At 40.1% G+C, this 26,660-nt stretch overlaps 1 protein-coding gene across 1 annotated transcript in view; it reads left to right on the top strand.

The window, feature by feature from the left end:
- The first annotated feature begins 785 nt into the window (after window positions 1–785).
- The window catches only part of fam172a (family with sequence similarity 172 member A), a 157,844-nt gene continuing 131,969 nt past the window's right edge, over window positions 786–26,660 (top strand). The window contains exons 1-6 of the mRNA XM_023273696.3: window positions 786–886; window positions 1,675–1,815; window positions 2,520–2,621; window positions 7,559–7,659; window positions 21,568–21,633; window positions 22,974–23,165. Coding sequence (XP_023129464.1) covers window positions 1,710–1,815; window positions 2,520–2,621; window positions 7,559–7,659; window positions 21,568–21,633; window positions 22,974–23,165 — 567 coding nt within the window. The 5' untranslated portion in view covers window positions 786–886; window positions 1,675–1,709. The remainder of the gene's footprint in view (window positions 887–1,674; window positions 1,816–2,519; window positions 2,622–7,558; window positions 7,660–21,567; window positions 21,634–22,973; window positions 23,166–26,660) is intronic.

Below are 26,660 nucleotides of genomic sequence, written 5' to 3' on the forward strand. Positions count from 1 at the left end.
TTCCTGTACAGTTCAGATGGACAAGTATAAGATAAGATAAGATAAGATAAGATAAGATAAGATAAGATAAGATAAGATAAGATAAGATAAGATAAGATAAGATAAGATAAGATAAGATAAGATAAGATAAGATAAGATAAGATAAGATAAGATAAGATAAGATAAGATAGAGTTTTATCATTCGGCAAAATTGCATAACATGAGAATGAATGCAGTCCCAAACAGAAAAGCAATATATGTGTGACTAGATAGATAGATAGATAGATAGATAGATAGATAGATAGATAGATAGATAGATAGATAGATAGATAGATAGATAGATAGATAGATAGATAGATAGATAGATAGATAGATAGATAGATAGATAGATAGATAGATAAGCAAGCAAGTAAACATGGTAAGACTAGAACAGAAAAGAACAAGCAAATTCTGCCCATTACAAATTATATTGACGGTATCTAGTTTTAAAATATGTATTTAAGTTTAAACTTTGGAATCTGTGAAAAACTGAGAATACTGTGAAAAAGGTGAGACCTTAAATGAAATTTCCGAGTGGCCCTAATCCTCTTCCGTAGTTTTCTATCTGAAATGTCGTGGTAGAAGAAGAAAGTAGCATACATGCATAAATGCAGCACATGTGCAGATGTCCTTCCACCAGTGAACAATATGAACAATACACTGTGTAGACAAAGCCAAGTGGTAGACGCACACGGGAGGAAACATCTGCAGCAGCTGCGGTGCTGCTGTCTCTTTAAATCTCCCTTCCAGTCCGTTGCCCCGGTAACCCGGAAGCCTCATGCGCTCCATGCTGCACCGCGCGGAGTCCTTCCTGTTTGAGGAATTTCAAGGAAGCAGCAGAAACTGGAGTCAGTCGCAAATGCTGATGGTGCGTGAGTTGAACAAACAGTTTGCATGCGTCTCCCGTAGACAGCTGTTCCTCCTCGAACCGTCCTGTAACGTTTGGTTGAAGTTACTGTCTAATAAAAAAAACACGAGGGTCCTGCTGTACCTGCTCGCAGTAGCTCAATTTAGGGCGACTGCACATTTTTCCCGGAGTTGTTTTTAAGAGTGCGAAACATTAAACAGATGTTGGTTGTTGAGGAGAAAATGACGGAGCAGTTTGAAGTGGCTGTGAAAATTAAGAGTTTTGTTAGCGCCTACAGCGTGTTTTTTAGAGCAAGAATAGTTTCGATATGTGTGAATAATTAACTCAGTTGTTGCACGTGTGCAGTTAAGGAACACACGACTGCTACCAAACTAATAGTTATATGTTGCTTCGCACTACTGTTGACAAATAGTTGGGTGAGCTGTTGGTGTGTGTTGTTGCACCGTAAATGATCACGACTGTGTTTTGTTCACATGCTAGGAGCTTGTAGCCTGTACAGGAAAGCAGGTTTCAGCGGTAAAGTGTAATGTTTTGGCCTTCTGCCACTTTACAGGTGCAGCAAGTTTGTTGTGAGCTGCCTTTTAAGAAAGGATTTAATCTCTGACAGGTTGAGACATGTTAAAATATGACACAACACAACATGTTTCCCCAGAATACAATAGAATTTCTTTTGTTGTCATTGCAAATTTGCAACAGACTTAATCAATAGTCTCTCAGTGCATTATCAGTAAGTACAAAGTCCATGCAGTGATGAAATGTAGTTTTTATTTCGTCATCTCATCTGACAGGGTTCATCTCTGTGATCTTTGGGAGGGGAAGACCCATGCTCTCTCATCTTTCTGCTGCCATACCGCCCCTGTACATACTGTGGATCGCCATGGCCCAGGTTGCTGGTCAGGAGGACAGAGAGAAAACTACTGCACTCAAAGGTGAGCTAAAGAGTCATGCTGTGAAAATGAAAAACAAACAAAACTAAACATAGGAATGCACGTAACATCGTATGTGAAAGAGATAAGTTAAGCTGTTCTCCTGCCTTAACCTTAGAGCAAACAACATTTCAGACTTGTCTGGTGCTCACAGATGAATAAGATTGCACACTGTAATTTTATATCACTTATGATGTCCAGGTTTGTTATTTATAGAGGAGAGATACAGTCTCAGTCTCAGCAATGTGTCTCTCTTGGACTGTGTGTTTTTTTAAAAAAATGTATGTCAGACTCTAAATAAGACATTTTTTAAAAAGTTTTGTACCCTGAATTGAAAATTATGCTTTCCCCATCCATTTTGACGTTTGCTGTAACTGGCATCAAAAATAGGTAACAAAAAGGCAATTTCTTTCTGCTTCAGTGATAGAATTTGCTGAGAAATGTTAATAGACATTAAATTTTTCTTGTTATTTGACAAGAATACCCTTTTTTACACCTATTGTTCCACTTGAAGGTGATGAAGACCTTTTATTATAAGTGATCGTGGGGTACTTAGATGTAGCATTTGCTGTTGCTTCATGACATGGGGATTATCAAAGCAAAATGTAGATAATCCTGCTAAACATTCTGAGGTTATCATACATTTTTTAAAGGAAATCATCTGTAGCTGTTATTCCTTTATCCCTGAATTTTCTCTTTCTCCACAGATTTGCTGTCAAGAATAGACTTGGATGAACTGATGAAGAAAGATGAACCTCCTTTTACTTTCCCCAAAACACTGGAGGAGTTTGAATATGCCTTTAATGAATGTAAGTCTTTACATGTAGTCTATAAAGCATAAAGTACAAGTGTGTCTATGAGTTAAGTGGCTCGCCCAGTTGCACAAAGCCAGTTGTTTTGAAATAATAAGAGAGTCAAATGCCATCAAGTCCAAATCCTTGTTTGGATATGCACTATTTTTCATTAATCTGCTGGCTTCATGTCTAAATGAGCTCCCTGGTCACTTTTCTGTCCAAGCTCCAATGGTAATCTTATCTGAACTGCCTGCAGTCACCTGATGGATTGACAAGAGTGGTGGATTGGATGAGTGATGTAATTTTTTTTAAGTTACATAAAGATTAGTAAGGTCACTTTATATATACACTTAGGGGAGTTGTGGGTTATTACTGCAAACATTCTGTTGTGACAATGTAAAAACAAAAAATCTGTAATAAAAAACTTGATGGAACAAACAAATATTTTAACTTTAACCCTCTGAACCTTAGAACCTGCTGGTGTATTAAATAGGCATGTTGTCTTTACAAAATTGCCAAAATTACACCACTTGTCAGAACCTGAAGCTGTAAAAACATCATAATCATTGGATTTTGAACTTTGTGATAGTTCCTGAACTGCTCATTTGTGCCGTTTGGTCAGAAACGTAGCCTAATCTTTGGTTAAGATCATAATATTTTATCGAAATACCTTTCTTCTACATGTCTCATGTAAAAATTCCTGCCCCCCCCTCAAAAAAAATTAGTTTGGACTAATGAGATTCTGTAAGGAATGTTTTCTGTTTTTTTCTTTTTTAATCGGTGCTAATTGTTGCAACCACCAAACCATTCGTGTCTCAGCTACAACCAACAGTCATGTGACAAAAATTGAAGGACTTTTCAACTGGACTGGGATGAACTGCAGGCTGTTTACACAGAGCTGATTAAAAAAAAATTGGAAAAAAAATAAAACTTTAAGTTGCAAACTATATATAGCATGTAGGGTCACCATTTCCCCTCATGTACTGATAATACCTGTGGGCACTTGGAAAAATGCTGTACATGTTAATTCCTTTTAGTTTTGTTTCCTTCAATTTTTAACAAACAAATAATTAAAGAAATTAATTTGATCTTTTTTTATGATGTATTGGATTATTACTGTATCATGCTGCACAGAAAGGTAATAAACGAGTCAGATTTTATGGTTAAAGAAAATATTCCGACAGCATTGATGGAGCTCAGGACTCAATATGAGGACTTATGCTATGTAACAAATAATTTAACTGTAACTTTTAAAACGGCGACTCTGTGTGAGAGCTCACCTTTCTGAAGTGAAGAACAGTCCACAGAGCGACCTGTTGTTAGATCCTGACTGATCCTTTCCTCCATTTTGACCAACTTGCTATTAGTGGAGATTCATGCTTTTGTTTATTAGCAGCTCCTTGAACCTCGGTGTTTTATCCAATCTCACACGTTTGGCAAATATTGCACAGGCACTGTTACTGTCTCTGTCGTCACTATGTCTCAGTGACGTAAATACGACATTCATCTGAATGACAGGTTGCCATCACTTTACCAGTTTGATGAAGCCAGTAATGTTACATGTTTTGACAGACAGTGGCTCGGATGTGTATTCATTTCCTGTATTTTTGGCTTGTGACAACTTGAAATGAGGCAGCGTCCTCATGCAACCCATTGCCACAACATGATGATATCCACCAAAAAAAAGAGTGATTTCCCTTTAAAAACTAAATAAATTTGTTTCATTTGAAAAGTTAGTGACCTGAGTGGTAACTATCCCATATTTCAACTTAGCAAAAAAGTGGAAAACAATGTTTTTCCAGCCTTTATTTCCCTTCCTTTTGTTATCCTGTGATCACTGGATGGGTCCAGGGCCTCAGGGTGGGAGCTGTTAGTTATTATAGTTCTGTTAGTGTTATCTCAGCATTTTTAAATTAATAACCTAAAACTTTCTCTCCTGTTACTTGGGACACTTTGGGAGTAGAAGTATTGACATGTGTCAGTCAACAGTGACAGCAAGGAGCAGAGCTGAGCCCAGAGTGGTGTGGATCCAGATGATATAAAAGTCTCTTTAGGTTTCCCTTGGCCAGCTTTAATCAAGCCAGGTGGGGAGAAGGAGGAAGAGTTGGAAAGGTAGTGGTGCTGGTGATTTTGGCTCTTATTATTCCCCTGTAGTCTCTTCCCCCTCTCTCTCTCTCTCACCCCCTCTGTTCTCTGTCAGTGTCTCTGCTGGCTGTCTGGCTGGCTGAGTGGGGGACATGTTGTGTACTCTACGGCCCGTCAGTAACCTACTCAGCCTTGCCCTCTGCCTGACGGAGCATTTGCATAACCTCGCTGTGCCTAAGAACACAGACACAGAGACTTAGCCCCCACCCGCCATTATGCCAACACCCGCCAACCACTCTACCGCTCCCTCAAGTCCCAGCTCAGTCTAGCATGGAGGCAGGAACACATTCAAAGGCTCTCCATCTCCCCTTTCTCATGCTCCTGTCTTTCCTCATTCATTTTCTCTCCCTTTCTCTGTATTTCTTTATTTCTGCCCGTCCCACTCAAAAAAAAAAGAAAAACAGCTCACCCACCCACCAACACACACACACACACACACACACACACACACACACACACACACACACACACACACACACACACACACACACACACGCACATATACGCAGCCCTACCTATCTGTATTTCTTGTCAATTTCTACTTGGGCCTGTTTTGAAGGATAGCATTTCTATTAAAGCCATGGTGGCCCTCAGGCAATGTCTCTAGTATGTCGACTCACCGTCACTCTGGCTTGCAGGCATTTCTATAGCTACATCCAGGCTACCTTAGCCCGAGACAGGTGGAACAAAAATGTTAATTTGACCATGTAATGATGTGAATACAGAAGAGGCTGTGTACAATAGTTTGCAGGTATCTTAATCACTGAAGATGATGGCTTCATCTCGCTAGCCCTCCGGTTTTCCATTACTGGAAATCCAAGGTTATGTACACCTAATTAAGCGGCCAAATTGAGAACAGAATGCTAATTATGACAGAAAAAGAGGAGAAAAGTTGAGAAAATGTTATTCCTTTGAGAGGATGAGTTGGGGGAGACAGTGGAGCTGATCACCCCCAGCCCACACACACACACACACACACACAGACACACACACACACACACACACACAGACACACACACACACACACACACACACACACACACACACACACACACACACACACACACACACACACACACAGACACACACACACAGACACACACACACTGAACTCTTCTTCTTTCCCTCCCTCACACACATACACACACACACACACACACACACACACACACACACACACACACACATGTGCGCGCACACACACACACATTCCCACACACTCTTCCTACAGTAGGATTTCATTATAGCTCTTCTCTTGCCTCTCTTAGGCAGTACTGTTTAGATCCTCACCCCTCCATGAATGCATAATTGATTTTCTTCAAGTTACTTTGTTTGCACACTGCTTTATCCTGACTTTTCACTTGTTTCTTGCTCTATCTCTCACACAGTTCTATTTTTTAATACAACATGATACCAAACCTATATCCGGGTTTACATGTCGTCTAACAACTAACCATGAAAGCAAATGCTGTAATACACAGTGAGCTAGCAATGTAAGATTTATCACATTGATAGAGGTGTGAAAATGGTAGCAATTTAGAAGGAAATGAAAAAAAATGCTCATGCATTTTTTCTTTATCTTGCAAAGATAGTATATTTATTTATATTTTAGATGGGTTTCCTCACGTTGTGCAATAATTGAGAAAGTATGAGAGCCCCCTGGCTATTTGGGTTAAGTATGTGTACTTTTTTGTGGTTTAGCTCTTACAAATTTTGCAGTCATAAAGGTCAAAATTAAATTTAACACTGTTTAGTGTTTTATTGTGTTGTAGTGTCAACTGCAGGATCGATGGGCTCATTGCTAAGGTAGTGGCTCCAGAGCCACACAAGGGGTAATTGTTTAAAAAAGTAGTATCATTTTCCCATTTTCCTATCTTATGACTATTTTATTTGAAATCAATCCTGAATGTGTTAAAAGCTAGCCTAGTTTCCCTGAATTATAATAAATCACTTAAGTATTCTTCCAAAGGCTTTTTGTTCATTGTTTGTCTATTCTTGTGTGTTGTAATGGCAATAGGACTCACTTGTAACCATTTACAGAAGCACACATACTTAAGCCTAGTGACACTGACTGTATGTCCACACCTGGTCCTCCTGGCTGGAGTGTGTATGTGTGTGTCTGTGAGTGTCTGTGTTTGAGTGTGTAAGTGGTGCTGGTTAGGGTGATTGGCTGATGCCCAGACTGCATCCTCAAAGGAATTACAAGGAGCAGTTGTCGTCGTGGCCAATGCGTGCCAGCCCACCTTTCTCTCTTCGTGCTCACTCACACACACACACACACACACACATAATAAAACATACTGAGAACCTTTTCCACACCTCCTTTAGTCTTTGCTCTTGGAGATTTCAGGTGGAAAAGGCAGGGACAGAACCGTGGCCTGATGCCAGAGTGAACAAGGAAGGAGAGGGAGAGAGAGATGGCCCCAGTTAAAGAGGAAGGGGAGAGGCTTTTAGACGAGTGAAGAGACAGCGAGGGAAGGAGAATTTTTACCATACCAGCTGTCCAGCTCTGGCCTGCCAGACTACCCAGAAGGCTGTTGGAGTCGTGACTGGAAGAATGCTGCTGCATCCACAGGCCTTGTACCTGCCAGATGGGGGGCTGAGGGAGGGAGAAAAAAGAAGCAAAAGGACCAACAGACAAAAAAAAAAATAAAAGAAACTAAGGAGTCAAGCTTAGTTTGCTTATTATGGCATGTGCAATCAGAGGTTATAATGTGTCTGTTCAACTTAAACACACATTTACACGTATTTGTTATCATTACAGATGTTTTTTTTTTTTCTTCTTTCATTGTATCTTTCTCCCACAGATGGCCAGCTGAGACATATAAAAACGGGTAAACCCTTTGTGTTCAATGCCAGAGAGGATCTCCACCGCTGGAACCAGAAACGCTATGAAGCTCTTGGAGAGGTAATACACTGATGTTTCTATTGGCAAAGCAAGTGAAAATATGTTTTATAAAGCTGCATTTAGGCCATCTATGTTCAGCAACTTTGGTCTCTGCTGCTGAGCATATCAGATAAATCTGTGTTGACCAGTTTTGTAACAAGATGTTGCAGTGCTTGTTCTGGCATACAAACAGCTGCCACAAATGAAATCCATAACATGCTTTATCACACTGGAGTAAGGTAGAGGGAATTTTTCACATATAGATCTTCCAAACAAATTGTTCTAATGTCAAGTCTTTGTTTTATAACGAGAGGTGGAAATTTGGAGACGCTTATTCTAAAGTGTGAAGCTGGATTCACTCTTGATTTCTAAACTGGCCACTTAAGGAATTATATCTGAATGTTTTGTATGGGATGTCTTTGATTCATGCCATTCTGAATTCTGAAATCCTGTGGTACTGTAAATGTCATGGTTACTGACGATATGGGAGAATAACAAGAACATGTGCAATGGTGGTGGCAAACTAAAAGACAGCAGGCAAGAAGTGTCATAGAGCAATGAAAAAATGAAAAACCTCCAACTGTGTAAGCTTTGCAAACAAAGACTGATGTTATTTTGTGTAGGATAACTTTCAATCTCTCACATTATCAGGCTGCCATCATTGCCATTCAGTCTGTCAAAATATATCATGATACATGTGTGTTAGCACACTGTGACTAAGTCTGTTTTTTTTTTTTTTTTTTTAAATTAAGTGTGTTGAAATATGTATTTTGAACAATGTATTATTTTTGGTATCGAGTTTACCATCAAGAATAGTGGGATTTCAGTTATATGGATTAAAAGATTTCTGGTATTGCACCATCCCTACTGTGACTAGACTCTAAAAGAATAGTCCAAATGATTATAATTATAAGTTTATTTCTATGATGATAATATTATACCTTCCTGTCAGCCCTATTGATTTCTGTCGACTGGACAGCAGCAGTTTCCTTCAGTTTAATGAGCTTGACTTCTTTAGGACTAAATTGATTAGTTAGATCATCATCTCTGTAATCAAGCTTTTTATTTCTGCCTACTAAGATGGAAAAAGTAATTTATCCTTTCATCTCATTTACTGTGACTGTATGTATGCTACAGTCAGTAAAAAAGCACGAAGTCATCTTTATCTGTTCCAAAATGCAACAGCTCAGTTTTTGACCACAAGAAAAGAACACAACACCAATTTTTAGCATCTCTTCGCATTCGCTTTTAATGACCCCAGATTGGTAACAAAGAAAAAGCGAACAAACTGTCTTTATAAGGTCCATCACATACTACCTGCTTTAATGTGCGTAGGCATTCATTTTCCAAGTCTCTGGAACTCTTGAGGAATGAACACAATTCTTTTGATGATGGTAATGCAGAGCTGTTGTCAGTCCAAAATCTCCCATAAGTGTCTAACTGGGTTGAGATCTGTTGACTACCAAGGCCATAGCAAATGACAGACATAATTTTCATACTCATGAAACAGACTGCTTGTGTCCTAGAGATCGGGCGTTTTCATCTTTCAAGAGATCACTCCCATCAGGGTAGAAATATTTCATCACAGCATGAAGGTGGTCACTCAGAACAAATTGATTTGCAGTGACCCCTCCCTCTAAGGGGACAAGTGGACCAAAAGCATGCCAACAAAATGTCCCTCCCAAAGCAGAACCCAGCACCGGATCACTTGATTGTAAAAATTAAGTGCTTTACTTTAATTTGTCACCCATCTGTACATATCTTACTTTTTAGATGTACCCTGAGGTTGCCAGAAAAAGCTCTTCTCACATTTCATTACACAATTTTAGACTCTGTACAAAAAGAACTGTGCTTTTGCTGTTTCAGCTCCTAAACTTTAGAATTCATAATCCATTCAGATACTTCTGTATATTCTTTTAAACATTAGCTAACAACATATTTTTAAAACTGCTTTTAATTGACTTGTATGTTATCTGTCATTTAGTAATGTGTTTTTACTAGTACTGCCTCATTTTATCGCTCCCACACATCATGTGTTCAGCACTTTCTAACTTTCTTTTCTTCTTCATTGTTATAGTCACCATGAGTTGAATTTGAAGTAAGATAATTGTTCTTTAGTGTAGTGTACACTAAATGCATTGAATATGTGATGTATTGACACTAAGAGCCACTTTTGGACTTCACTTTTAAGAATTCCATGCCATAAAATACCTATGATTTTCATTCTGACATGTTTTTTGTGAAGTTCCTTAATGCTCTCATGAAGTTTTGTGTTTGTCTCACTGCGTCACCTTATACTCACACATACTCCATCCTAAAGTTCACCTCTAGTACACTCCCACAGTTCCACCACATGCAATATGCATTAAGATAATGAGACAAATGTTCTTTTGTAATCAGTTTTTTTAAAAATAATTTGCATCCCCTACTATGTTGCTTTTAATTGTTGTGTGCATTCTTTGAAGTTCAAAGCAAAGTGATAGACCCGTTTGTGGGATTACCTGGGTGTTTTTATTATTTCCAATGCAGGTATGCAGTAGCTCCTTTGAGAGCCAGCCTTCTGTGAAGACTTTTTTCTCCTCTTTTCTTTTGCCTGCTCAGACACTTCATCACATCTACCAGCATCTAAAAAGGATGTAGAAACAAACATTTGGTAGCAAGAAAGCAGAGGCCCTGAAAGAACACACAGACATTTAAACTAACTGAACTCAGGCATCTGAGGGGGGGCAAACATTTGGAGGAAGCAAATAATCATCAAGCAAGATGTATGCAAATTTTATTCATCCCGTGATTAAAAAATTGACAGAAGCATCTTCTTTAGAGAAGGAAAAAGGAAACGGTGTCAATCCCTGTTGATACGAGCTTGTGTAATGAGAGCAAATACTGTATGAGTTGTGCTGCTGGAGATTAACTGGCTGAGAAGAAAGGAGCACTACCTGAATAAGCAATATTATCTGTCTGTTGTTTTTAGGCCACAGATGATTCAAGAAAATGAATACTGTGCTTCTCTCACACAGCTTTGCAAGTACAAATGCATTGTTTTTGCTGGTAAGAAATATGCCCCATTATAAATAGACACAACTACTGAATTGTATGCCTTTGGTTGTAAAAGTAGGTTACGCTGCTTAGTCAGCCTCTTTATGGGTTTAAGGGTGTGTGTCACACAGCCATACCTGCATTCTTATTTCTGCGACTGTTTATTCAATACATGCAGATGTGTTTCTGCTTGGATTATTCACTGTATGCCATTGTTGGTCTGTCTAGTCTTCTATCTCATCACTCTCTTTCATTTCTTTATGTCAGACAGGAAGAGAGACTTTTTCAGATGTCATGAGGGTAAATGTAGAAATAAGCCTCTATGCAGATAGGTCTGTTATGGAGCAACACCACACCACAACACGCTGTAATGTCCTCTGTCAGCCTGCCACCTGAGACGGTCTGAGAACTAGCTACATTCAGCCCGAGAGCTGTGTGAGATGGCACAAGGACATGGGTGCATGTGTTTGCCCCTGGCAGTGTGAATAGAATGGCATCATCATTGCCCCCCTAATGTTCAATCACATTCCTCTCTCTCCCTCCCTTCCTCCATACCTCTGTCCATCCCTCCCTCCCTCCTTTCTTCCTTTCAGTGTCTCTCTGTCATCGCGGTTATGTATTTTGCGTGGAGGACTCAGGGTGTGTGTGCGTCTTTGTGTGTCTGTACGTTTGCGAGGGGGCTGGGAGGGTGGCGGCTGTATTGTCAGACACATCACAGCACCAGATGTCCAATTTGCACTTCAGCCTCGTCTGAATGGAGGGACAGATAGGAAGAGGGAGAACGAGAATGTTGGTGTGATGGCCTCCAAGCAAAAGAAAGAGATGGGAACAAAATCAGGGTGGAGCGCAAGAGCAGTGAATCATTTTTCATCACTAAAAAATAATTATAAAGTTTTGCCATATATTCATAGTATGATATTGAGAGACTGGCAGATGGTATTTGCAAGAGGCTGCACTGGTCCACTTTGTTGGGGGGCAACTGGCTGTATTTATGTACATATGAGGGTAAAGACATGCTTGGGCTCCAGTTCAACACCTGAGAAAACCTATTAATCACAAAATTTGATTGCAGATCAAGTTTGTCTCTTTATAAGTAAAAATCATTAAACAAATCTATAATGAAAAGAAATTGAGATGGTATGACATGAGGTTACTCTACAATGAAAGAAAGATATAGCTTAAAGAAAATATGAAAGCCACTAAACCCATTAGAGAGACAAAAAAGAAGAAAAAGAGAAGACGAACAGCGGGTTATTTGTTAGAAGCTGACTTGACAGAATGACTGTGATGTGCATAGATAAACACGTTAACACATTTTGTGTAGCACATATGTTTGACTGCATAAATAAGAAAAAACACGCATAAAAACAGTGGCAAAATAGAGGGGACCTACAACTTTCAAAGAGTAGTAGCAAATCAGTGATTGAAATTCAGGAAATTAGTTATGAGGACGTGCAAAAGGCATGCTGAGGGAAATTGGACAGAAACATCAATAAAATACTCATATTGAACTGTTTGCATGCACTTTTCAAGTACAGCGTGTTGAATCAGTGAAAACTTCCAGTAGGAGAATGATGTCTCTCAGAACCATAAGCTCTGGCATAAAAACTTCTGAATGCACTCAGGGAGCACCTGATTGTTAAATATCTGAACTGAAGTTTTCCATGGGAAGCTGGGATATTTGGAGGACGTAGCTATTTTTCCCTTTTCCCTCCAGAGTCAGCTCACTTACTGATGCCTTTTGTAAGATTCTCCATTTCATCTAAAGGTTTGGCTACAGCCTAAGAAAGAGCATCAGTGGTTTTCTCTCAATAAAGAGGTTTAGCGCAAACTCAAAGGATTTATCTCCTTGTTATTCCCAGTTTGTAAAATTGTTGGATTAATCTTATATATTCTTTGTTGTTTTCTATTTGTCTTCAAACACAAAATATTAGGCAAACCAAGATGAAAAAACCCACAGACTGCTCATATTAGTAAGGTTTTCCATCCTCGGCTCCGACTGTCAATGTAATGGCTGTATTACAGCTGTAGTACAGTGCAGGCTATCTGTGCAGTGTTGCTCAGTGCAGCAGGGTCACCTCAGCCTGTGTAGGTGTCAGTTGTAGTCTAATTCCTGTGATTCGGTGATGAATCTCTCTGATAGAAGACAAGCATAGGGTCTGGCCCAGATGGAGCTCTATTAAGCTGTTAATAAATGAGGATTCTTCTCTTCTCTGTCTACATCTGTCGAATGGAAGGCAGTCACAAATTTGTAAACACACACACACACACACAGTCAGAATATTATAATGAAGTAAAGCTAGCCAGATGGCTGAATTAGAAAGCTCTCTCTCTCTCTCTCTCTCTCTCTCTCTCTCTCTCTCTCTCTCTCTCTCTCTCTCTCTCTCTCTCTCTTTCTTTCTCTTCCTCTCTCTTTCTCTCCTTTCTCTCTCAGTCTCATCATGTATCTCTAGCTCTCTCTGTGTGCTTCTTGCACTCTCTGCTGTCTCTCTGTTATATTTTAAGGCCTTGGTCTTGTGTGTACAGCATGAACCCAAAGTCTGAGACCGCAAGTGAAGATACCTCTATTTTGCATACATTTTTAGTCAAATGCTATTCCTTTACTTACAAATGATAATAAAAGCTTAACAATTGTAATGAAAGCCTGAATTTCTTTAAAAAATATACCAGAATTTCTAAGCGTCTTGGTTTTTAGTGAGAGCATGTCTTGGAGCTGGCATGAATTCCACAAGTTTTGTGAAACCTAAAAAACAGTGATATCCCTGCTTGATGTGACTATTTCACAAACACCTTCTCATGATGTCAGGAATGTTTGGCTTTCTCAGTCTTCAAATGCACCGTTAAATGTTCACTGGGGTTGAGGTCAGGTGACTGTGGAGGAAAGTTCATGACACTCAGTATTCCTTTGCAAAGCTTTGAGGTGCGTTTGAGCTCGTTATCCTGCTGCAGTATGAATCCTTCACCCCAAAGATCTAAACAGAGAGTGGAGCATGTCTCTGAAGAATGGAGCACAGCTTGTTCTGGGTCAGCGTGCAGTTGATTTGGTGTAGGTGTTCAACTCCAGAGTAGGCAAAACAACCCCAGTCTTTAATATTCACGCCAAACTGTTTCGCTGGGGGTTTGACACAGTGCTGTATCATTCTCTCTTCTTCTTATCTCCAAACATCAACACTTCTGTTACTGCCATAAATCTGAAATATTCCTTGGTAAGCAGGACTATGTCTTCTCCATTTATCCACTCTGAAATGCTCGTATGTCTGAGTCCATCCCAAGAGTTTGACCTTGTTTTCCTTCCTGAGAAATGCTTTAGAGACTGTTATTTGTCCCCCGAAGACCACAACTAGGCAGCCTTCTTTTGACAGGATTTTTGCTGATTGGAGTCTTGTGTTCTGTATTTAGCACATTCTCTGTCTGTGGTAAAAATGCTTTTCTATGTCTGTCTGTGAAAGTTGGATTTATTGATCTTCTGATGGTGTGGTCACTTTTGGTCTCTCTGATTGTTCTTTGAATACATCTGATCCAGTTGAAGAGTGCTGTTTACTGCACCTCTTTGCTTAAAATGCCAATTTGAGTTTGAATCTATTAGGATTTTTTTGAAAATCCTAATAGATTTTGAAATCTGGTTGCATCAGATACATTAGAAAAAACACAGATATTCTTTCTAATCTCATACTTGCACACACTTCATGACTTACAAATACTGGTGCGTCACACACTATAGTATATTATTAAGATTATGACACCAGAGGGAGCAATGAGGGGGCAGTGCACCACCTCACATAATCTCATAGTGAGGCAGATGTAAACAAAATGGAGAGTGTGGTGCACAGCTTGCTGCAATGCTAATGACACTTTGTAGTGAGGAAAAAAAAAAAAAAAAACTAAAGCAGAAGGAAAAATTTGTCTGGGAGAGATGATATCTGTTGCTAACATTAGCCTCAAGGGCTGGAATTTTTAAATATTGATTGGCAACAGTATGTGCTGCTCGGGGTATTTCCATGATAATTGTATTTGATCATACCTCATAAATATGAAACATGTTTGATACTATCGGCACTGACCCCAATGTGTCTGGAAGCTGTTTGTTAGGTTTAAGACTGGATCTGTAAAACCCTCATATTACCAAATAATCTGGGCCAAACATCAATTCGACCAAAATCCCAGAACAGACTCTGCCTCTGATTTTTGAGGGAGGTGAGATGAGGATAACTTGAGCTAATTTCCTGTAGTGTGAAGCTGGTTTTACTTTAACAAGCCTGTAATGAGAAGATGAAACCCACCAGTGCACACTCTAAACATGTGCTTCAAGGGAGGAGCTATGAGTTGAGGACATCTTTTTGCTTTTGGACAGATGAGTTAACATTGTCAGTGCCACCTGCTTCTATTTGACTACTGACCCGGAATTGTGTGAAATCTGAAATATTTTCTGACCATAAATATTTCAAAATCCACAAACCAAGTTCACATGAAAATGTAATAGATTTTTGATGTAGTCTCAGGCTGTTGGGCCCTAATATAAAGATCAAATACACATACATACATATAGTATATAGATAGTTTAAATCATATCTTTTGGCCATGAGGTGCCAACCCCATGCATCCTCAGCAACATTTCATTCATTGTCATACTATCTATTTAATTAGACAACTATCTGAAGTAATTCATGTCAATTTTACATGTATCCCAGCAGTATAAAGTGTAGGCTAATCAATAATACTACTGTGTATTCTACCATTTGTAACTGATAACCGTTTAGCTTGGCTTGTGACCATCACTTTGCCAAGGGCTGTAAATATGCACTGTTTAACTTAGTTATGGTGCTTATGTTTGTTTGCACTGCCAAAAAATTTAGCTAAGTGAAAGACTTTCCATTGGTACATGTAGGTAGGAGTGAACTAGCCAGCTATTGTGCACACACGTGAACAGACAGTGTTGAACTGCTAAATGCTTTTGTTTGTGGTTATGTTGTAGGCTTCTCTGTATTTTATACTAGCCCCAGTCAGCCATATGCAGTGCAGTAAGTCTAAGTAGCGCTGGTTGTGAAGAACATACAGATCCTTGTGGAAAACATATGGACATTAAGTGGCCAACTGTTTGATAATTGTGGACTTGGACAAACCGAGATTGATTTGAAGGCTTGGTTTACGTTACTACACATTAACTTGAAAACACACTTTCTGAACTGACATTGCTGAAACAGTTTTTCTCATCTGCCAGTGTTGGCTTAGTAGTGTTACATACGGTGTATCCCAATCATATTCTACACATATATTTTGCATGTTGATTGTTCATTTGTGAACACGACTGTGTTTGTATAAGTGTAGTATAAACAGGACCTTTGACTCCCCTGCTCTCTGCAACAGTACACTTTTGGAGTACATTATGGATTTTCAACGGCGTCTAAACAAAAACGTGTGGATATTTAATTCAGTTTGATCAGATAGTACAAATTTTGTTTGTTTTTTTCCAAAAGAGACAAGTTGTTTCAGGAAGTCATTGTATATGAAGACATTTTACAATTAAGTCACTTTAAAGGTTTTACATGTTTCTCTGTTTTACATGCTTTTTCCTACTCTTAAACAAGCAAAAATAGAATGTTTGTCCATTTTTAATAAATAACACTACCCAATAAGGAATGGATTATGCTCATGAGCTGAAGAGATGCTGTGTGTTAACTATAAAAAGTCATGGAGCAGTCACAAAGTGCTGCATCCAGCCCATGGTGGGAACCCAGGAGACAGGCCGCCTACTGTACTTAAAACACCAGGAGGCCCCATAACAGTTGTGGATCATTTTGTTGGGAAGCTAATGGGATCTCTCTAAAGAGGAACTATAAATGACAGCTGTCTGCCCTGAGTCACTGACTGCCATCACGTCTCCATTCCCAAAACACTTAAGCTGCTGCTGCAGCTTCTGCTGAGAGCAAGAAGGAAGAAGAAGACATAGTCAGAGAAAGAAATGGTTGCAGGCAGTGGGTGAGGTGGATTTCAGTTGATGAAAGAAAAGGGAATTGGACGGGGATGGAGGGCGGAGGGGGGTGATAGAAAAAAGACAGGAGGGCTGGTAGTTACAGCACAGACATCTGTCGCTACTGCTGACACCCACGGTGGCATACAATACTTTACTTTGAATTAGCCCTCTGCTGGCTTCTCAGTTAACACCTGAGGAGGTCATTATGATGCCATTAGGATGAGTAGTGCAGGGAGGGCAGAGAGGGAGTGAGAGAGCAGGATATCCACGCTAAGTGTAAACAGTCTGTCTATCAGTCTGCATCTGAGAACTTTCTCTTCCCCTGGAGAGCCCTCTCTCCTCTGACAGCGACCTCATGGGAATTACGGCAGTCTCTCTCTCTCTTTTTGTTTCCCACACGCACTGACAGATCACAAATTCACAACAATAGGGCCTATTTTAATACACTTTCTGTTGGTACACGAGGCTGACTTAAAATAAACAACCTTTCTATTGCCTCACGCTCTCTCTCGTTTTCACAGTCTTTCTTTTTCTGAGTATGCTTTGCTGTTGTTGTCGCTGTTGTTGTGCTGCATTGTTCGAGGGGATTTTCTTCTCTTTTTCTTTTTCTTCCTTTCCTCTATTCTCTGGAGAAGAAGGAAAGCTTTCCTGGGTGCAGTCAGTGATACGGCACAGAGCAGCTCTTTCAGTTTCATTATATAAACAGCTTTGATGCCTCTTCTTGCTCTCTGGTTTCTATGGCTAAGTGGCTTTTGGAGAGGGCTCTGGACTTGAGAGACAAGAGTTGTGTGCCTGTACACAGTATGTGTTGTCGTCTTTGGTATGTTTGTGTACATGGTTTCGCGAGGATAGTTTTTCAAATCAACCAGTGGGGCTTCATGGGCCCTTGTAAGTGTTAGAAATGTCTCCAAGTACATTATTTAAACTGAAGGGGTCACAAGGCCTTGAAGTGGCTCTGTAACTGTGACTTTGGATGATTTACTTTTGACATACATCATCGTTATGCACCAGGACACGTCATCAGTGAAGTGTCCTGGAGTCATCAGGTGTTTCGGGTTTTTCAACATCAGATACCATCACCCAGGCGAGCCAGATGGGGTTGATCAAGCCCTGGCTTGTGTCCAGGCAGCGCTACACCACCCACAGGTCTCCTCTCCTGATCCACAGCCACCTCCAAGCAACTTATGCTGCCATGGTGGACATCTTGATGACCCTTTCACCTACTGGTCCATGTAATTTGTCAATTTTCATTCTCATCTTTATTTTTATTTCTAAATTGATGATACATTAATCTTTGCTAATGGAACTTAATTGACATAAATCATATTTCATCACTGTCTCTTGAGGGCTGGTTTTGGATTGTGGCGTTATCTCCCTGTTATTACCTCAGTTTTTCAATTTGCCCTTGACCATCTCAGCCTTTACCATTCCTACCTCTTTCTTATCATCCTCGAACTTTTATCCTTCTTTTCTCTTTCTCTTTGCTTTTTTTCTCTCATTCCCTTAATTCTGTTCCTCATGTTGTCATCTTGCATTTTGATCTGTTCTCCTCTTCCTGTCTTGGTTCTCTTCCTCCCCTCATTTTTTTTGTGAGTGCCTGGGAAGGATCATCTCCTTATTTCCTCAGGTGCGGTCAGCCAAACCAGGCATGACTGTTGTAATCAGTGGGAGAAGAGAGAACACACATGCAAGCAGACCCACATGGCACACACACAAACTGAGACACAAATGCACACATATTGTGGGAGGTCTTTTTCTCTGTAGTGAGGAGTTTTAAAGCATATCTACTTGCAGCTGCAATGGCATTCATTAAGATCCTGACCTGGAGTGTGTATGTGAGTGATGAAGAGACTGTTATGGGGATGACCAGCAGTTTGTGAGGAGCTGATGTCACAGCCCACCCACTCAAAGGCCTCTTATCAAGGCCACGTACTGTACTGTTCTCCGTCCCCCTCCTTCTCCTCTTCCATTGCTCCTTCCCTCAGTTGTTCACCGCAGTGGGAGCTGGCACGAGACTCTGTCTCCTGGGGATTACTTCGCCATCTCTCTCTTCTTGTCTTCTTTCTTTCCTCCCACTGAGCCTTATTCTAAGTCTCTTCCTTCCTCCCTGATCCTCCTCTGCTTGGTTCATCGCCACAATGCTTCCTCCACACAAACAAACCGCAGACACAGAGGTGACCTCAGCTGCAAAAGGTCTATATCAGACTGTCCCAAGCTCACTCTCAGAAGGTTTGCTGTTTTAGTATACATTATCAGCTTTATCCCTCTGTTCAGTGAGGATTACAGTGGTTGCAAAGGTTTCATAAACTGTCCATAATGACAGGATTGATGGATATTAGATATTTAGTACAGGTTAAAAGAACATTGTAAGCATATTTATGGTAGGGAAATCTATTGATTTGAACTGATTCAGGTGGCCACCAATCCACCCACCCCTGCTTCATCTCTCTGTCTCTCTCATCCCCTCCCTTCTCTTTGTGAGTCTTAATATTATTTGCCAAATCCGCTCCTCATGCTCATCCTATCGTCCGACGTCGACAATACAGACACTCAGCGTTGCTTCCTGCAGGCATTTCATTAAAGCACTAATAACACATTGGTAATTAGGTGACAAAGAGGCCTTTCTTATTGTACTGATCAGCTGCTGAGACATAGTCCTCTGAGGCAGACAGAAGGAGGTTGCCTGTGTGTGTGTGTGCGCGTGTGCGTGTTTGTGTGTGTATGTATGCTCTGAGTCTATCCCATTTTTACTAAAAACAATTTGGATGTAGGTCTAGTTGAATGCTGGTACTGTTGTTCTTCAGCTCTTATTCTTTACATTATGAACTAAAGCATATAGATGTGATTATCTTCCAGCCTATGTACAAGAGTGGATATTAGATTCTTGTTTAGAATTTACATTATTCTTTTAGCAGTGACAGTATATTCACACAGAAAAGCTCACATTTTCCCCACTTATTCTCTTTTTCTGATTCCCCATTAGTCTTTCTTCTATTCTATATCGCTTGGTTTTTGAGCCACCTGAGGCACAGAACAAATAACATAGTGCAAATGAAATTTCCTGTGAAGCTTATTGATGTCATTAAACACTAGCATACTGAGGCCTGGAATCATTTTAGTCTTCATCAGAGCAGCTGACATTTTACTGAATTAGCTGTTGGGGGTTTGTGGGGTGAGATGGGGTTGTTGCGGCTCCTCTGGTCCCCCCCCGCCTTCACAGGGTCAAATGGTGAAATCGATCATTTCATTTGGTCCGTCTCCTGGCCTTTGATTGGCTCTCATAAGGGTAATATGTGTTTAATATCTAATGCTATTCTTGTATGTTGTTCTTTAAGCCGTAAATCAATTTAGCATTGAGTTTATTTTGGGCATAAGATAGCATAGTCTTATGGTATTATGATTATCATGAAAATTATTGTTTGACTTTAAGGCAAAAATCATTCTTTAGTGCTTCTTTCTCAGTACTTAAAGTTGCACTTGGCCTTGCTGTTTCAAAAGTCTATCTAGTTTGGAACATGCAATTTAGGGATATGCAGAATTTCATTGTCCTGTGGTTGACATTTCAAAGCTTAGTCTAAAGAGTATGTTTCATTTTGTGTGTGCCAAAAGTTGCAAAAACTAAGCAGATCGTGGTCTAAAAGAATCCTATTAGTTTTTTTCACTTTTTGGTTCTAATCCAATACATTCTTGCACTAAACATTGCAGCAGGAAGGGGAGAGATTTTTTCACGTCTTTAAAGAACTGTTCTACAAACTACACAGAGTAATATTACTTTTGATTGGCTTTGAAACACATTTGCATCTTGTTAATGTCAATTTTTACAGTTTTACATTTTAAAAATTTGTTAATAGCCAAAAATGGCCAGCCTGTTTTATATTTAACATGTACAAGTCTTGTGACTGTTACTATTAAAGCTCACTGCAGTCCCTCTCTTTGCATGCAATAATGACATTTGAGCATCATCCCACTCTGTGCTGGGAGACATGACAGTCTCTGGTTGATCCTTGTTTGTGTTTGGGGTCAGTCAGTTGAGCGTGACTGGAGTTCGGATACGCTTTGTAGCTGTGGCGCCACCACTGGCCTTTGGTTTCCTGATTTAGTAGGGCTGATGCTTCAAAAGCTAACCAAAGTGAGACTTCACAGCATAAATAACAGCATGTTGCTCAGCTGTCCCTGTGGTCCATCCGCCGAACATGATATCATTGTGACATGTACAGGACACAGGGTTTGTCATAGCATGTGTTGAGGAAGAATCAGAACAGCTTACTGCCTACTGTGTGCCCTGTCATCTGTTATCACTCTTAACTCCTGTCTCGCTCTCTAATACCTGATCAAAAATTGAAATCTGTTGCGCAAAGTGCTTCTCTCTCTTCTCAGCTGAGCAGGATGTTAAGAGAAGAAAAGAAGGAAGAGAAAATAAGGAAAATGGGAAAGAATGTTGTTAATGTCACTGAACCATGAAAGGCTTGGCCCTGGGTTGGAATGACTTGGTATACAAGGTTCTTTAGTGCTGTGGCTGCGGGGATAAACATAACTTACATCAGCCCTTCGCTTGTACAGGAGATTTCCTCTCCTGGCACTTACAACCTCAACACTCTCACTGCACTGTGATTCACACACACACAAACACACACCGCACACAGCACGATCCAGAGCCTTTCAAGTAGCTCATGTGCACTCACATGCACACACACATACCAGAGGGCAAATGAGGATTTTGAGTAGTATTTTTTATTCTGTTTGTAAGCATGACAGTGGATGCTATTACTTGTTCATACATGCACACAGAGTTTAGTTGGCTTTTGTTGGATGGATTTGTATCAACAGCAATATAAAAATACTAATTGCATTAGACTGTATTATCATTGTAATGTCTCACTATGTGTGTGTGTGTGTTCTGTGTCTTTTTCTTTCCCCTCCAGATCATCACTCAGTATGTTTATGAGCTGTTGGAGAAAAAGTGCAACATGACTAAAGCAATCCTGCCAGTAAGTACCCATAGTGAATAGAGGCATTTTCCTCTTTGATTTATGCCCTTGAAGATTAAAGAGAGTATTAAATATGAAAATTGACGTAAATGCTTAGGCTTCAGAGTCTGATTATGATATTGAGTGTCCTGTGTTTAAAAAAAGAAAGAAAGGGGGATTGTGAGGAGTCAGCTCCCCCAATTCTCTATCAGTCTTTGTCTTTCTTTTTCTATCTCACTCAGTTCCTCTCTTACTCCCTGTCTTTCTTTCCCCCCTCCTCTGCCCACATCCTTTGTACAAAAGTGTCTCCTCAACAAATTAACTGTATTGTGACGTGTCATTTCAAAGGCACAGAGGCGCAGCATGTTGATGCTTAATCTGTTTTGCATTCAATTGCGCTGAAGGGGACTTTCTACTCCGCCATCGTGGAGTTATTCTTTGCCCAGCTCATCCAGGCTCAGAGCACACACTTGATCCCTTTTATTTGTTGTTGGAAGCATGTTTCTCTCTTTTTGCCCCCCTTTACCTCTCCATCCCTGCTCTTTTTCTGTTTATAAAAGTAGTGATCATTTTTCAGACCGCGTTTATGGGGATGTTAGGCAGCACTGGTGTTTAGAAGCATGCCAGAGTTAGCTCCAGCACTAACAGTGTCCATAAATCACCTAGCCAGAGTCAGCGCCTTTCATTAGCCCCCATACACTTTTACTGGTTTATCTGCCTGGCCTATTTATCTCATTATTCCTCTGGAAAATTGCTCTGTTAGGCTTTTCTGCTGCCCACCCGCTTGCATGTATTTGGTGTGTGTGTGTTTGTGTGTTAGTGGTGGGTCCGTCCACCTGCGTGGCATTGAACTTGTGACCGCAGATTTTAAGAAGATTAACCACAGCCAAGTATAGGGAGAGGGAATGAGGGAGCACAAGAGAATAAAGGGTAAGATTTTCTCCCCCACTTGGCTCTCTTTGTCTGTTTGGATTAAGTTCTTGCAGCTGCCACCCATGGCTTTTATGGACAGTGTTTGTCTCCTTAGAGATTCTTCCAGGCATACTTGGGAGGGATGCAAAGAAGCATGGGATGTGGATGGAGCGCATGCACACACACAAATACTTATTCACTCACTTAGCCTCTTTCCGTCGCTGTTTTAATGACACAATGACTGTTTTCTGATTATTGATGGTTAGTGTGCTGATATTAATCCAAAAAGGAGGAGTTAGTTTCTCCACAAGTCATATGCATTACACTAGTAAATTCCTAACATTGTTTCCATAGACAATATCACAGGATTTTTTTGATCTAATTATAAAGTCACAAAGTGAACATTTTCATTAGTGACACATGATAATCTATGTTTCCTGAATGTTTAGGTGGATGCTACAGAAGATGAACCCACCAGTTTTATCTACCTGAGCCCAGATGCCTTGTCCAACCCATCCAAGCTGCTGGTGCTGATCCAAGGTAGTGGTGTGGTGCGTGCCGGTCAGTGGGCCCGTAGACTAATCATCAATCAGGACCTGGACTCAGGGACGCAGATTCCTTTCATTAACAGAGCAATGGAGGTAGGGGAAACAACAAAAGCAGTTCAAGCTATTTTGTTGGACATAGAACTGCTTTTCTGATCTTTGATCCAAGATATTATGTTGTCTTGATTCACTGTCTACTTTATATGCATATTGTCTGTTTCTCTTCTTATTTTTCACTTTGGGAAAGTAGAAACTATGAGATTTACTATGTCTGGTTTTGTGAGTCCCTGAATGAAGAAGTCACCACCACAGTTAAACCACCACGGCCACCATGGTTAGCCTAATGGGATATTGGTGTGACAAGTGTGACAACACACACAGTTTATTTGGAGGGCAGGCTTATGTATTTGGGGCTGTGGAAGCAGTTGTGGCACAATTGGAAGTGCAGTGTGTCATGGTGTTTTGTTTTTCATGTATTTCGCTTTGGGTTTGAATGTGATTGTGGGTAAATGTTGCTACTGTGTGCTTTAATACCTTAGACTCTACTTCACTGGATTGACTCAGTTCAGTTTAACTTCATTGTGCGATTTACACAAGTGCAGAGTGAAAAGAAAATTTTGCCCTGAGGTCATAAGAGAAATGATGATAAAAAAATGATGCTGAACAATTTCAGCATTCTACAGCATCATATAATCACAGAGGAAAACAAATAAGAAGCAAACATTCATTCACAGGTGCAAACATAAACTTATGCTCTCGAATGATACTGTTAGTAAACAGTCCTCAACCCAGAATGAAAGCTTATATTGTCTTGTTACTGAAATGAAGCATATTCCTCAGCATGGTCATTATTATACAAGAAAACATTTATGCGTTCTTATGAGGCATGATTCTTGTGTAGTCTGATGTGTTCACGGGTGACTGAGCAGAGAGAGAGAAGGAGATAATGTAATGTAAAATATTGATTAATTTTTCTTTCCATACCATATGATCACCAACAATTGTATATATCTATGTCTCAGCAAGGTAAAGGTGGCTCTGCCTGTCTTGTTATTTTCATCCCCATCTCTGTGCTCATTTGTCAGCCTGGCCACGACTACCTATGTAATTTCATTGGCCTGCTGTTCAAATTGACTTATGGGAGATTCTGCTCTCGCTCTCTCCCTCATTCCTTCGTTTTGTCTATGTGAATACCATGAAGGCTTTACCTACTGTGTATAGTCCTTTTGTGTACAACAATGGGAGAGGTCTCTGTGTGCTAACTGATGATTCAGGTACCCTAAAACTGTCTTAAACAGTTACCCTGGCCGGTCTTACAGTTGGAGAAAGCAGGGCTGTGCTGTAGAGAGCCAAAGTGACAGCTAGATATAGAGAACATGGTGCATGTAGTGCGAGTGTTGCTCATTCATCATAGTAAACAAGAAATTGTGTTCTTGCACCCTGACAAATCATCATCCAGGCATTTACCACACACAGGCCTTGTACTCAGTGTGTGCACTGCAAAGACAGCCACACACATTTACAGTCAATTTATGTTGTCTGCATCTATTATGAACATGTTTGTGGTTTATTATGTCATACCATGAAATTTGTCTTGATGTCTGTTAAAGCACATAAACAGGAGTTACAAGTAATATACCATCTGAAAAATGCGTAGTTTATGCTGATTTTTGTCTCAACCTAAATAACAAACGGATAGGGACCACTAATTTCAAATTTATCTTCTCCCTGCTCCTTTTTTATTATGGACTGTATATCATGTTGCTTTAAATTGTAGCTCATATTTTGTGTCATTTTTTGTGTGGAAATGTATAGTCAAGACAATGCAAAAAACAAACATGAAATTACTTTTTTTCCCTCCCAACTAAGAAGGAGAAACTCAATAGTCAACATTATAAAACTGTGAAAACTGGAAATTTGAATCACAAGCTTAAATTTATTTGCCAATTTACAATTACATTCATATTTCTATAGGCATAGTTATTTTGGTTCTATTATTTTATTTATTATTATTTGACATGTAATTGCATGATACTGTTTTCCTCCTTTACTCATTTTCACTCAAATATCTCATCTGGTTAACTCCTATACCAGTACAAGCTACTAATTCATCACTCTGACAGACGAATCCCATCTTACTCTTTAAAGATATGACCTTTCATCGACTGCACAGCACAAAGACAAACATTCATAGATGTATTATGCGAGTAATGCATTATTTTTTGTTTTAATTGATCTCTTTAGTCTCTTCCTGATCGGTCAGCCAAGTGGCTACCTGATTCCCAGCACGTTGTTGTGGGAAGGGAGGTGCAGCAGAAATGGTGATGACTAGGTGAGATCTGAAACTTGACAAGGAGCCTGTCTCTGTTCCCGGACAAAGGAAACAAATATCTTTGCCACTAAATGTGTTGATCATGTAAATCTAACCATGTCTCTTTTCTTTATTACATTTTTTTGTGTCCGTATTTTGAGTGCGTAGTCTCTCCACTTACCTATATGATCTACAGCTAAACACAATGCAGCGGACTTGCCAATCAGTCATTTATCACATACTATAAACTTATTTAGAAATTGTTCATTGGAGCAGTCTGACTCCATGTGGCTGCATAAGAGCAACTCCGGTGCCATAACAACTCAATATTTTTGATTTACCGACTTTGCCAAGTGTGGTTTTGGGTCAGATTTTGACATTTTTGGCATACTTTTTAATTACGTTTAAATTAGGCTCCATTTTCCTCAGAATGTTTTGTGGCAACAGTCTGTTGCCTTGAGTGCAGCTCATGCGATGTTGCTCACGGGAAACTGATTGGAAGTTCAAAGAGTGCAGCAAAGGGTCACCTGGAAAGGAAATTTGTGGAAGCTGTGCCTTTGCCAAATGCATAAATACATGCACACAGATACACACACAGACAAAGCCATTAATTTGACTCAGTACTACAGTAATGTGTGTGTGCAGGCAGTGCACAAGTATAAACACGTGCACTGTAGTGTGTATTAGCTTGCACCTGCACCACTCTGAAATTCTTAGCCATGTTCCTTGGAAGCTAGAGTCAGCCTTTCCTCTCTTCCAATGGGATCACCACTGCCAATCACGCAATTGTATGAAAAATAGCTGATTGCGCTATAGTTAATCAGGCCTTTCACATAACACACATACGTGCACACACAAACAATCATATTCTCGGTGAATCTCAGGGCAGGCTGTGTCTTACACACCATTTACACCATGTACATCACCTGCCTCTCATATCCAACCTATGTCTATGTCATGGTGCTATATGATGATGACACCTTTATAAGCTGGTTAAAGACAAGCCTAAAGTATGTACACATAGACATATAGACACACAGAGACAGACAGGAATGCATCACATCAGGCAGAGGGTGTGTTAGCGGCATGTGGCACACTGCGTACAGTATCGCTGGCTTAAGGGAAATTTTTGTGCTGTGTGTGCAGGCCTCATGTATGTTGTCTTTATGTGAATGTGTGTGTGCACATGGAAGCGGTGCTATTCCCATAGCCTAGAGGTAAAATGACAGGTGAGAGGAGGTTTCTCCAGAAACAACCTGAGAGTGGCGGAAAGAGGTGGA

Source organism: Amphiprion ocellaris, chromosome 6, assembly GCF_022539595.1.
Source record: "Amphiprion ocellaris isolate individual 3 ecotype Okinawa chromosome 6, ASM2253959v1, whole genome shotgun sequence".
Classification (NCBI taxonomy): Eukaryota; Metazoa; Chordata; class Actinopteri; family Pomacentridae; genus Amphiprion; species Amphiprion ocellaris.